The sequence below is a fragment of the Antechinus flavipes genome, chromosome 1, assembly GCF_016432865.1.
Source record: "Antechinus flavipes isolate AdamAnt ecotype Samford, QLD, Australia chromosome 1, AdamAnt_v2, whole genome shotgun sequence".
In the NCBI taxonomy this organism is placed as follows: domain Eukaryota; kingdom Metazoa; phylum Chordata; class Mammalia; order Dasyuromorphia; family Dasyuridae; genus Antechinus; species Antechinus flavipes.
In genome coordinates, this window is record NC_067398.1 from 122812439 (window position 1) to 122825033 (window position 12595).

At 35.7% G+C, this 12595-nt stretch overlaps 1 protein-coding gene across 1 annotated transcript in view; it reads left to right on the forward strand.

Moving 5' to 3' along the window:
* EGFLAM (EGF like, fibronectin type III and laminin G domains) overlaps positions 1–12595 on the forward strand; it is a 243022-nt gene that overhangs the window by 173505 nt on the left and 56922 nt on the right. Inside the window, exons 8-12 of the mRNA XM_051990183.1 lie at positions 3481–3596; positions 4479–4797; positions 5978–6078; positions 6852–6952; positions 8960–9104. Coding sequence (XP_051846143.1) covers positions 3481–3596; positions 4479–4797; positions 5978–6078; positions 6852–6952; positions 8960–9104 — 782 coding nt within the window. The remainder of the gene's footprint in view (positions 1–3480; positions 3597–4478; positions 4798–5977; positions 6079–6851; positions 6953–8959; positions 9105–12595) is intronic.

Consider the following 12595-nt stretch of genomic DNA (forward strand, 5'->3'; position numbering starts at 1 on the left):
TTTCTTTCCTTTCTTTTTTTCTTCTTTTTCCTTTAAAAATATTACTTGTTATGTGAAATGGGTCCTTGGGAGGGGGCAGTGGGAAGAATGGGAGAAAGTATGGATATAAAAATGTTGAATCATTTTCAGTCATGTCCAACTCTCTGTGACTCACTCCATTTGGGGTTTTCTTGGTAAAGATATGGAAGTGGTTTTTCATTTCCTTCTTCATCTTATTTTAAGATGAGGAAACTGAGGCAATGTTAAGTGACTTGCTCAGGGTCACTTAGTGTCTGATGACAGATTTGAACTTGCAAAGATGAGTCTGTTTGACTCCATGTCCAGTATTCTATCTAGCTACACATGTATTCATATAGTGAGTTTTATTTAAAAACTCATAGAGTGAGTTTTTTTTTTTTATTTAAAAACTCATAGAGTGAGTTTTATTTAAAATACTCAGAGAAGTTCAGAAAAGAGGAGAAGTTGTTGAGAGTTAGAATAAATTTGAACTTAAAAAATGTGTTGACTATAAATAGATAGGAGAAAGGGGAGGAGAAAGAGTATTTTAAAGAGTAGGAATAGAAATAGGAATGCATAAAAAAGCAAATAAGTTAAGCAAGAATATCAGAGTTGTACTCAAAAGTAATGGGAGTAAATTTAAAAGACTAGGTTGAGGCCAGATTTTAAAGAAATGTTAAGAATTTGGACTCTATTTTATGGGCAATAGGGAGTCATTGAAGGTTTCTGGGAAAGAGTACACTGTGATAACATGTAAAACCTGTATCAAATTGCTTGCCTTCTCACTGATGGGTGGAGGGGGAAAAGGAAGAAGAGAATTTGGAACTCAAATTTTTTTTAAATGTTAAAAATGGTTTAATTAAGGAAAAAGTAAAATTTTAATTTTTAAAAGAATATACTGTGACAAAAATGATGTTTTAAGAAAATTAATATGGCAGCAGTATCTAGGATGGATTAAAGCCAAAAAAACTGGAAATAAGGAGAACCTCAAGACAAGAGAAGCTTTGGAGATCTTTTTGTGGTTGCTTCTTTTCTCTGATGTTAAACAATTTAGAAGCCAATAACTAATAATAAAATAATAATGATGAAACAATAACAATAAAATAACAAAATAACATTAAAAATCAGTTAAACCTGATTTCACCAGCTGTCTTTGGGAAAACACCTAATATGCAGCTGGTGAGTACAGACCTGAGTTGGCAAAAGCAGTCACCAATATTCTAGGTCTGACAGCTGGCAGAAGTTGGAGCTTTTAAAGAACTGCTGGAAATTACTATAGAGAAGGTGAAAATAGACTCCTCTGCTCTGCCAACACGTTCCTGAGCTTGGAAGCCAGCATATTTTCCACTCACTAGCTAATTCTTTTTCTTTCTCTCCTCAAGCCTTACCTCCCTTTTTAAAGCTTAATTGATGCCCTCACTTATAACATCACTACATATATGCATCTCTATTCATTTCTTATCACCCAAAATGCATCCTAGATTTTAACCTTTCTTCAAGAAAGAAAAATGCTTTAGTATAAACAATCAATAAAGAGACCAAATTTCAAAGTATATGTATTATTCTGCTTCTATCATCCTCTATCTCTTTGCTAAGAAGAGGAAAATATGTTTTATTATCTATAATCAGGACTGTTGTTAGTTTTATTTACTCAGAGCTTGGTTTCTCTTTAGTGATTTTTTCAGTTATATTATTGAAGTTATTATATTTATGGCTTTCTTCCTTTTTGAGAAGAGATTTATGATCAGAATTAGACATAAGAAACAGATGAAGGGAAGAGAAGAGAACAAGTATTTATTAAGCATCTACTATGTGCCAGACACTGCAATGTTTAGTGTTTTATGTATACAATTTCATTTGATCTTCACAACAATCTTGTTAAGTAAATCTATTATTATCTCCATTTTACAATTGAGGAAATTGAAACAAGCAAAAATTAAGTGAATTGTTCAGATTGATACAGCTAGTAAGGGTTTGAGATCAGATTCAAATTCAAGTTTTCCTGCTATTATTTAGTATATGGTATATTTCACTTTACTTGAGTTCATGGAGGACTTTCCAGGTGTTTTTTTTTTTCCTGAGAACATCCTGCTCATTATTTCTTGTAGGACCATATTCCATCATAAACACCACAGTTTATTGAGCCATTCCCCAATTGATGGGCATCCCTTCAATTTCTCATTTTTTTGCTCTGAGAAGAGAATGCTATGAATATTATTTGTAGATATAGGTCATTTTCCCTTTTTTTTCAGAATCTCTTTTGGTATTCATGTTAAATAGTGCTATTGTTAGGTCAAAAGGTATGCATAAATTTATAGTCCTTTGGGCACAGATCAGAATAGACTGGGATATTCAACAAGGATATTCCCTTATTTCCTTTAGATAGATAAGGCCTTCTTCATTTCAATATGTCAATGTGCCTGGTCAACAGGGCAGAGTATTAAATGACTTGTACTTTCTTGGGATATATGCTAAGTCTGAAAAGCCCTGACCCTACATCAGTGGCTTCTTTTTGGCACTAGATGATCACTAAGTTCCATGTCAGCATGGCCAGAGCTTTCTAGGAAGCTGCATCTAGAGAGGTATATTCTCAACCTGGGGCCAATCATGTCCTGGGGACAGCTTCTAGGGGAAAAAAAACTAATCTAGCCTATGATGTGTGTGTATGTGTGTTGTGCTCCTGGAAAATATTGTTTCCGTTACACTGTGGATCTGCTTTTCATTAGCTTTCTATCCACCGCATCAGCAGCATTCCTATAAACTGTTTAACAAGTCCTTATTGAAATGCAAAGTCAAAAGAGACCTCGGAGATGATTTGGTTCAATACCCTCCCCACCTTTATTCCCCTGTTTTTAACATATGAGTAATATGAAGTCTATGGAAGGAATTGCTTCTCTTCCATAAACCTTCTCACTGACCTTTCATTGAAAGACAAGTCAGCAGCCTTCTCAAATCTGATAGGGAAAAATAGGTCAGAACTATAGACCACCATTTTTAGAAGCCTCAGACTTCTTGAGTATTACTTTCCTACATTTGATCTATATCTGACCTAAGACTTCTGTAATATTATTTCTTTTTTGGAGGAAGGGATATCTAAGGAAAAAAAAAAAAGTAGCTAATTGGAGAAGTGATCCATAAACTAATCCAAGTTTCTTAGAGATGATCTCCTTATATTTATGCTTTGTCCATTGCCACCCTTCCCATCCTGAAGATTCTAATGCTCTGCCAAGGTTCATTTGGTCAGGAGGGACAAGACCATATCTTTTTCTCTATATCAGGTATATTTATGTCACCATGTGTTTTCAGTGTTGACATGGATTGGTATATAAGAATGAATTGCAGACTCTGGTTGCTTCAACATCCTAAATCTATCCTGAAGAAATTAGCTAAATTCTCTACCTGGTGGAGCGGAGTAGGAAAATGGAATATAATAAACATTTAGGGATATATTGATAGAAGGTTTTGCTGACTTTGCTCTTAAAGGTACAGAAGAGGTAGGAAGTGGGACCTCTGAACCACGGTATATCACAGACACAGGAGCAAGCATTGACAACGGATTTGACACAGACGACTCTGATTTTGACATTTATATTGAAGAGGTAACAAAAGTCCTTTTTCTTGAAGTTGAATGTGCTTTTTGTTTTTTAGTAAAACCAAATAAATTAATCAATGGTTTGTAAAACTTAAACTTGAAATTTCAAATAGACCAATTTGTCTCGAAAGCTGTCATTTTCTATGGACATTCCACTCCAGGTATTTTTAAATTAACATTAACCAAGCCAAGTCCCAACCATGCTGGGGCATCTGTTCACTGACTTCACAATCTGGAAACAAGAAGGAACTTTTAGATTTCATAGTGAGTGGAACGTTAAAAATTCAACTACCATGTTGAGGGGGAGAACATCATTCCCTTACCATTTGGCCCTTCTTAATGAGAAAAACTTTCCAAAAAAAAAAACTCTTTGGTTTTAATTCTTCCACTGCTTAGCTATGTATCTGAGACAGTTAATATTCTTGCATCCAAGTTTCTATCAAATGGGGATAATAATACCTGCCCTACTTACTACATAGAGTAATATCAAGACCATTTGAACTATGTTCTAAAAAGGAACAAGAGACAATACAAATGTAAAAGGGTGAAGGGTTTGCAGTTTAGGATAGGGATGGTGAAAATTATTAATCAATCAACAAGTATTTATTAAGTACCTACTGTGTAATGTGGAGGGGACACCAAGAAAAAAATCAAAGCCCATTCCCTCTGGGGCAGTAGGGATAGAGATAGTGGTAGGAATGGTGAGGATGAAAATAGGGATAATTCTTGGTGGTGGTGATGACCTAAATGCTTATGGGAATAAAATGGGTGTGATGAAGCAGAGAATTTTTATGGGGAATGGAATAAATATAATCATGATGGTAATGGTGTTGACAATGATGACAGCAATAATGTGACTACATCCTTCTTATCTTTCCCCTTATTTTAGATTAAACCACTTCCTGCTATCAAAGGAAGCCATAGGAAATTTTTTGTGGAAACCAAAATGCCTCCTAGATCTAACCCGAAGACTTTTTCAAGGTTTATCCCTCCTACATCAGCTTCCCCCATCACTACCACACCAGTTCCCCATACCACCACAGCAAAGGCAAAGAAAAGGAGTGGGATGGCTGCAATGACGAGGCTCTTTGACATGTCTTGTGATGAAACCGTCTGTTCACCTGATAGCTTCTGTGTTAATGACTACAACCTTGGTGGTTCTCGATGCCACTGCAACCTTGGCAAAGGTGGTGATAATTGTGCAGAAGGTAAGCCCTCCCAGAGGTGCTCACTCAGTACTGAAGAGGATGGTAAACATAGAAGTATTTCATTGGGAACCAGAACATCCCACTCTTTATGAGTTCTTCTCTCTAAGTCCATTCCTAGAGGTACACCCTGAGCTGTGTGTGCTCTGTGAAATTTAACCCCTTGCAGTAAGCTAAATAGATGAGATCGAATCTATATAGCCATAATATTTAGTGTTTAATTTGCTGTGGTTTTTTAGATTATAGCTGTTATTTCATTGGTATGGGGAATTTTCAATGAGGAAACTCCTTCTACCAAAAATAAGTCATATCTATTTTGTGTTTTTCAATCTTGGCAACCTAGAGCACATATATGTGTATGTGTGTGTGTGTATCTGTGGTGCTATTATTGGGTGCTGATCATGTAAGACAATCTTGCATTTTTTGTACACAAACAATCATTTTGGCATTGGAGAGACTCAATCTAACTTACAGATCATTGTTAGAGAGAGGAAATAATTTGGGGATACACATTGAGTGGTGAAATTTATATTACAATTCAAAAGTACAACCAAGAAAAAGGAAAAGGACACCTCTCCTTAAAACTATCACTACATCATCAGAAAATTCATTTTCCCTCGGTACCCAGAATTCCCTAATCACAGAGCCATAAAATCACATTTCACTGAAACAAGAGGAATAACTGAATGCTCACTCAGGAAAGGATAAAGACCCATTGGGCTTAATAGATTGTCAACTTATTTTGACTAATAATACAAGGGATTCTCCATCTTGGATATTCACTTGAGTATATTTCAAGTTAAGTATACACAGACACATACATACATACATACATACACATATATGTGTACACACACACACATACACACATACACATATTTCTGTTTGGGGGGAACAAGGAAAAAAGAGAAATAAGAGTACACTGATGAAAGGATAAAGACCCATTGGATTAAAAGATTGTCAACTAAATTTGACTAATAACAATAATAATAATAATAATAAAGATTCTCCATCTTTAATATTCACTTGAGTGTATTTCAAATTAAATATACGCTACATACATGCATACACATATGTATATATGTATATGTATACACATATGTATATATTGTATATACATGTGTGAATGTAAATTTCTGCTTTGGGGGAAAGAGGAAATAATTCTTTTCTCTTTCCTTTTCAGATATTTTGATCCAATATCCTCAGTTCTTTGGCCATTCCTACTTAACTTTGGAACCACTAACGAATTCTTATCAAGCATTTCAAATCACTCTTGAATTTAGGGTAAGAAAAATATGATTGTCCTATAGAAGCATTTCCTATTCCAGGGCACAGAATGTCTGTCTTCACCATTATGGATGTTACTAAATGCATCCAATCAAGTGACTATAAGGTTGAACAAAGTCCCTTGAGTAGCCTAGATGACTCAGAAGAGTTTGATGAAAGGAAAGCATGTTCCTTTGGAATTTCTGCTGAAAACTATGGCTCTAGTCAAGGTATTAACTAAAATAAGAATGACCAACCCCACCCCTGTCAAAACCATGTTGGAATTGTGTTTCATTATTTTTCCTACTTAATAGGAATCAGGAAAGAAGACTATAGAATGCTGTGTTATGGGTTATGCAACAGCCTAGTGAAAAGATTTAGTTTTTAAATGAATGAACTTTTGCAAAACTATCTTATCTGTGCTTATTGCTTTGCACAGATGAGTTTTCTTGAAGACCTAAGATTAAGTCAACCAAGATGAATAAAGAAAGTAAAAAACAATGAAGCTTTCCTGCTCCCATAGATCCACAAAACTTTAAAGCTAAACAGGAATTTATGGGATGAACCTTCTCATTCTATGCTGAGAAAACATCTCCTAACTCTTCAAATGTATTGTTCTCCATTTGTTTATTGAATCTGATCAGAACCCATTATGTGGGAACAAAGTAGCATTCACTTACTTGTCCCTTTCTAACATTGTTTAGGAAATAGGAAAATGTTTAAGGATTCCAGATGGGGTTTTGTTGGAGAAAAGGTTCTCATTCTTCATGTGGCTTTTGTTCTGATAACAGGCAGAAACAGAAGATGGCTTACTGCTGTATTGTGGAGAAAATGAACATGGACGGGGTGATTTTATGTCATTGGCAATCGTCCGGCGTTCTCTCCAGTTCAGGTAACACTTGCCAAAAATAGTTTTTTTTTCCCCCAGTGTTATACTTAGCCAGTTAGTTTGGCCAATTGGCAAAATAAATTTTAACTAGCATATGTACTTGAAAATTCAAAGAAATAGGAAAGAACTGAAATTTTATGTCATGAACTTAACTTGCACCATTATCCCATAAAAAAATGGGAGAATTGGGGAGTCAGAGTAGGTGGATAACAATGTCCAAGGATCCTTGAAGTAGCCTTAGATAATTCATTTCTCTGAGCCTCAGTTTACCTTCAAAAAAAGAAGCACTAAAAATTGTGTTGATCGAAGAAAAGAAATCTTTTCAGTCTTCAGAGATAAAGGTTAAAAGATGATATGATCAAAGTTTATAAATCATGAACAGTTGAAACTATGATTAAAGTATCTCAGCATATTCATGTTCTAGGATCTTCCTTGAAATTTAAAAGGAGTATTAGGATTAAAGAGTAGGACCACATAATGATCAGAACTCCAAGGCTAGTTTTTGTCTGACGCTGAACTAAAACTGAACACACCGAGGTGTTTTGAAGGTAAGCTTTATTTAGAGATTGAGGGTGAAAGATAGAGGTAGCACTCTCCAGCATTTTCTGAAATGGAGTACCTTCTAACTCATCATGGAAGCATCACAAGAGGAGTCACAATTCTTGGACAGTTCCATTTTATCTTGTTCCTCTAGTCCTGAACTCTTCCATAATCCAAATATCAGTATAACAACTCTAAGTTGATCTAGGGTTTTCTTGAATGGAGAGTAAAAGGAATATAAAGGTGCAATAGAATATCCTAAGGAGGTTATAGGTTGCTGAAGTTCAGGAATCATTCAAAAAAGTTATGCCTTTTAGTGTTAAAGTAGTTTGGGTGGATGCTGGGAAACAGTCATACCTAAAGAACTGAGATCTTTAAAAATTACTTTGGATTTGGGGGAAGTTTTATGGCAGAAGCTACTGATATTCCAAATTCCTATTGGCTGTTGGTTGTGCTTTTGTTTCCTGCAAAAAACCCCCAAGAGCTTCTTATTGAGGGAACTAGTGGTAGCCATAGTGGAGACTGATCAGGTAAGGCTTGTAGCTTGTCTGACAAATCTTGAATGCTAAGTTAAGATGCTTTGGACCAAAAAAATGATAGATGGGGGAGAATTAGATAGATATGTCAATTTAAAGAAACAAAAACACTCTCCCTACCCCACATGATTATTCCTACGCTACCTCAAATTCATATCTCAGTGGGATCCTGCTGTGAAAAAAAATAGATTGCATATTTCATGCAGTTGAGCTTAAGCAGCTGTTTTGACAACCTTGCCAATCAGAACTCAAAGGCTTGGTTTTCACATTTTTATTAATACCATCTAGCCTGCCACTTGAGAGCCCAAGTCCTTGGAGAAATTACTGGGATAGGAATGACTCACAGTCTAAAAACCTGTACCTTTAGTCCATTTCAGGTAGTTGGCAGTCTCCACGATGCATTGTGTAGAGGTGAGGGGTATAATTGCTCAGGCTTTTTTTTTTTCCTATAAAAAGAACAGATCAAAATTTTAAATGTAAAGGCTATTTTGTCTGAGGCAAGTAAGTCAGATTTAGCTCAATTAATAATAATAATGATGATGATAACAATAAAGATTTATATAGCACCTACTATATACCAGGCCCTATACTAAGTACTTTACAAATACTCTCTCATTTAATCCTCACAACAGTGCTAGGAAGTTAGATGTCATTATTATCCCCGTTTTACAGGTGAGAATATATAAACAATGGTTAAGTGACTTGCCCTTAGTTACATATATGTAAGTTTTTAAAGTCATATTTGAACTCAGGTCTTCAGCTGCCCCTCCATCCATAGGTAAACAGTAGAGTGGGAGGGTTGGATTTTATTTCTTTTTGGTTTTAGCTCTCAATTCTATCTCTGAATATCCATTATAAATACCAAAAGAGTTCCTTCTGCCAGAGTAACAATGAAACTATTTGATAAGCTCTTTCTTCCTCTCTTTCTCTACAGATTTAATTGTGGAACTGGAGTGGCCATCATTATGAGTGAAAGTAAAATAAAACTAGGCAGCTGGCACACTGTCAACATCTACAGAGATGGACTAAATGGGTTGCTCCAGGTGAACAATGGTACCCCAGTGACAGGCCAATCTCAGGTGAGTTTTTCACTATCATATGTTTTCTCCCATGCTTAGTCCATTGTTTATAGCTCATAGAATTCCAGATCTGGAAGGGACCACAAAGAATCAACCCACAACTCATGGAGAAATCTTCTACTATATCCCAACAAGTGGTCTTTCAGACCTCAGCTGGAACTTTGTTCTGGGACAGGGAAACTCATTATTCCCATTTTGCTGTAGATGTAATTTTTTGAAAGACAGGCAGCATGATGTGGGGGATAGATAGGATGGTCTTAGAGACAGAACAGCTTCAGATGCACACTGGCTATATGACCATGAATAAATACTGATTTCTTAGTATCCTTCAGAGAGAGAGAGAGAGAGAGAGAGAGAGAGAGACAGAGAGAGAGACAGAGAGAGAGACAGAGAGAGAGAGATCTGAGTCAATTGAGCTAGATATTTATACTGCCAAAATTGTAGGTTCGTATCCAAAAATAATTAGAAAGTTCTTCTTAATACCAAGCTAAAATCTTTCTCTTTACAATTGGTTGTAGTTCCATTCTTTAGATTAAAATGTTGTGCAGGATCACACAGTTTGTAAGTGTCTGTGGCTGGATTAGAACTCAGACTGTCCTTCATAATTTTGAAAACCTTTATGTCTTTATAAGTCAGTCAAATCTTATCTTTGTGACTCCATCTGGGGTTTTCTTAGCAAAGACAGTGGAGTGGTTTGCCACTTCCTTTTCCAGCTCATTTTACAGACAAGGAAACTGAGATAAACAAGATTAAGTGACTTATCCAGGATCCCATAGCTAGTAAGTATCTATGGCTGGATTGGAAGTCAGATTGGTGCTCTATCCACTGTGTCACTCAGCTGCCACAATAACATGGAGTAAACCTAATTCTCTATTTATGACTGCACTTCAAAACTTTGAAAACCCATATATCAAGAGGCTAGATTTGAGTTAGGAAAGTCTGGGTTCTATCCTGCCTTGATACTTGCTAACTACATGACTCTTGGGAGTAACTAATCTTTTTGGTAATTAGTTTCCCATCTATAAAATAAGGGGATTGGACTAGATAGCCCTTATGGTCCCTCCAGGTCTCAATCTATGATCATATGTTGCCGTTATCCCAAGGCATCTCCATTTCTTTTAACCCTCTTTAATATGACATGGTCCAGCATTTTTTCCAATATCCTGGCTATTTTCCTATAATTATTCTCTAGCTGAATAATGTTTCCTTTAAAAAGTGATGTCAGGAAATGAAAACATTATTCCCAGTGTGGTTTGCATAACAAAGAGTTTCCTGGAGTTTTCACCTTCCTTATTCTAGTCACAATACTTATATCAATAGAGATTACTATCACTGTATGTTTGGTAACTATGCCATACTGTTCATTTATATTCAACTTGGTCTTATCCCAGTGAAGACCTTCTCCATCTTTTACCAATGTGGACTGACTTTTTGCGCCTCAGTGGAGGATTTTTTTTAGATCTGGCCCACCATTCCAGACTATCACAATTTCATAAAATCCTGGATGAGGGCCTAGCAGTAACTTTTTCTGAGCCACAGTGTAAGAGCAAGAAGCAGTCCAGGATGCTGCTAAGTCAAAGGTTTCACAGTTTGTGGCAAAAATGGTGGGAAAAGTCCCTTTTCTCTTGGAAAACCCATCCTTCTGGACTTATTATGTCCTTGATTTTCACATGCCTCAATTGCTTGACTTTTAGAGGACAAGACCCTCCTTTTCAGTTAGGGATTTGTGTAGAAAGGAAAGAATCAATCAGTAAGTGCCTAATCAAGAGTTAGGAACTGAAGATTTTGTTGTTGTTGTTCAATAATATCAGTCACATCTGATTCTCTATTACTCCAATTTAGATTATTTTTTTCTTTTTTCTTTTCTTTCTTTCTTTCTTTCTTTTTTTTTTTTTTGCAAAGATACTGGAGGGGATTGTCATTTTTTCCCCAGTTTATTTTATAGATGTGAAACCAAGGCATATAGAACTAAGTGACTTAACCAGTGTGACACACCTAGTAATTGTCTGAAGCCATAGTTGAATTTACAAAGATATATATCTTCCTGAATTCAGGCTCATCAATCTATCTGCTGTGTCATCTAGCTGCCCTTGAGAAGTAAGGATTAGGATACAACAAATGAAACAATCTCTTACTCAACATCTACTAAAATATCATCTTTGTACATATATATACTTGCTCACATATACACAGAAAGCCTTATTCTCTTAGTACTGTGACTTTAAAGTTAGTAATGGTGGAAGAATACCAGGACTGGGAGAATTGAACCCATTATTATTATCAAACCAAAAAATCAACATATCACTGCCTTTCAGTTGAAAAAAAGAATTCTGAAAAGGTCACTTGGTTCAGTGTTTGAGAATAAGCTATTTATCTAAGGTTTTTAGACCATGACTTCAGGAAGTGGTGAAATATTTTTAGTATTGGACTCTAAAGTGACTTACCTTACCATTCCCACTTCTGTCATGCACTAGATAATTTTAGTTTCTAGTTTGGAACAAACAGTTTGGGTTAGCAAATTGCCAATGGAACCTAACCTGCAATTATAACCAGGCAGGTGTCTTGTGTTTTCAGAGGGGAAATATGGCAAAGATGCCTCTGTGTATCTGTGACCTTCACTTCTTTTCTCCTTGTATCCATCTTTGCCCTTGCCCACTGAGGAAACATAACGTGTGAGAGCTCATTCCTTGAAGAGTTAAGGAAAACAAGGATAAAAAGACTAAAACTTCATTGATTCAGATCCTACTATTTCAGAGCTCACAATAATTTAGACTCTGACCCATATGAGATCAGGCAGACATAAGGCCAGAGTTTAAAGTGACATAAGCTTTGACAAGAAGGAGAAGTTAGAATTTGTCTCAGGAAATCACTTAACGGCTTTAATGAGAATCCTTTGTAATGACTACATTATTTTTTTTTTTACATGTTGACTGAAGTTCACTGTTGTATAAGCCATGAAAAAGAAAGAACTTGCTAACCAAACAGGATTAAAAAAAAAAATCAGAGTGGGGAATAATGGATCCTATTAAGGCCTGGAGGCAAATAGACTCAAATTACATTTTAAGTACTACTCTTGAGTAGCAACCTGAAGTATGCAATGTACTAAGTTAGAAATCGATCAATCAATATTCAAGTGTCCACATTTAACTACCTGACTCTAAACTAGGAATTGGGGGATACCAACATGAAAGTAAGATGGTCCCTGCCTTCAAAGATCATAACATTTTCCTGAATTCTTATCTATTCATTAAAATATGAAATAAAATAAATATTGAATATGTCTGCAAGGAACAAACTACAAATACATTTCTTTGTAAATTTGCCACAACTTGGATTTTTTGCCAATCCTATCAGGACACCTTTCCAAAACCCTCATCAAGAAAAAATTCCAGATTACAGGTTTTATAGTAACAAGAACAATCTTTAAGGATACCTTCGTCTTGTTCTATTGAAAATACTGCACAGTATTTGAATTCAAACTCATAAATATT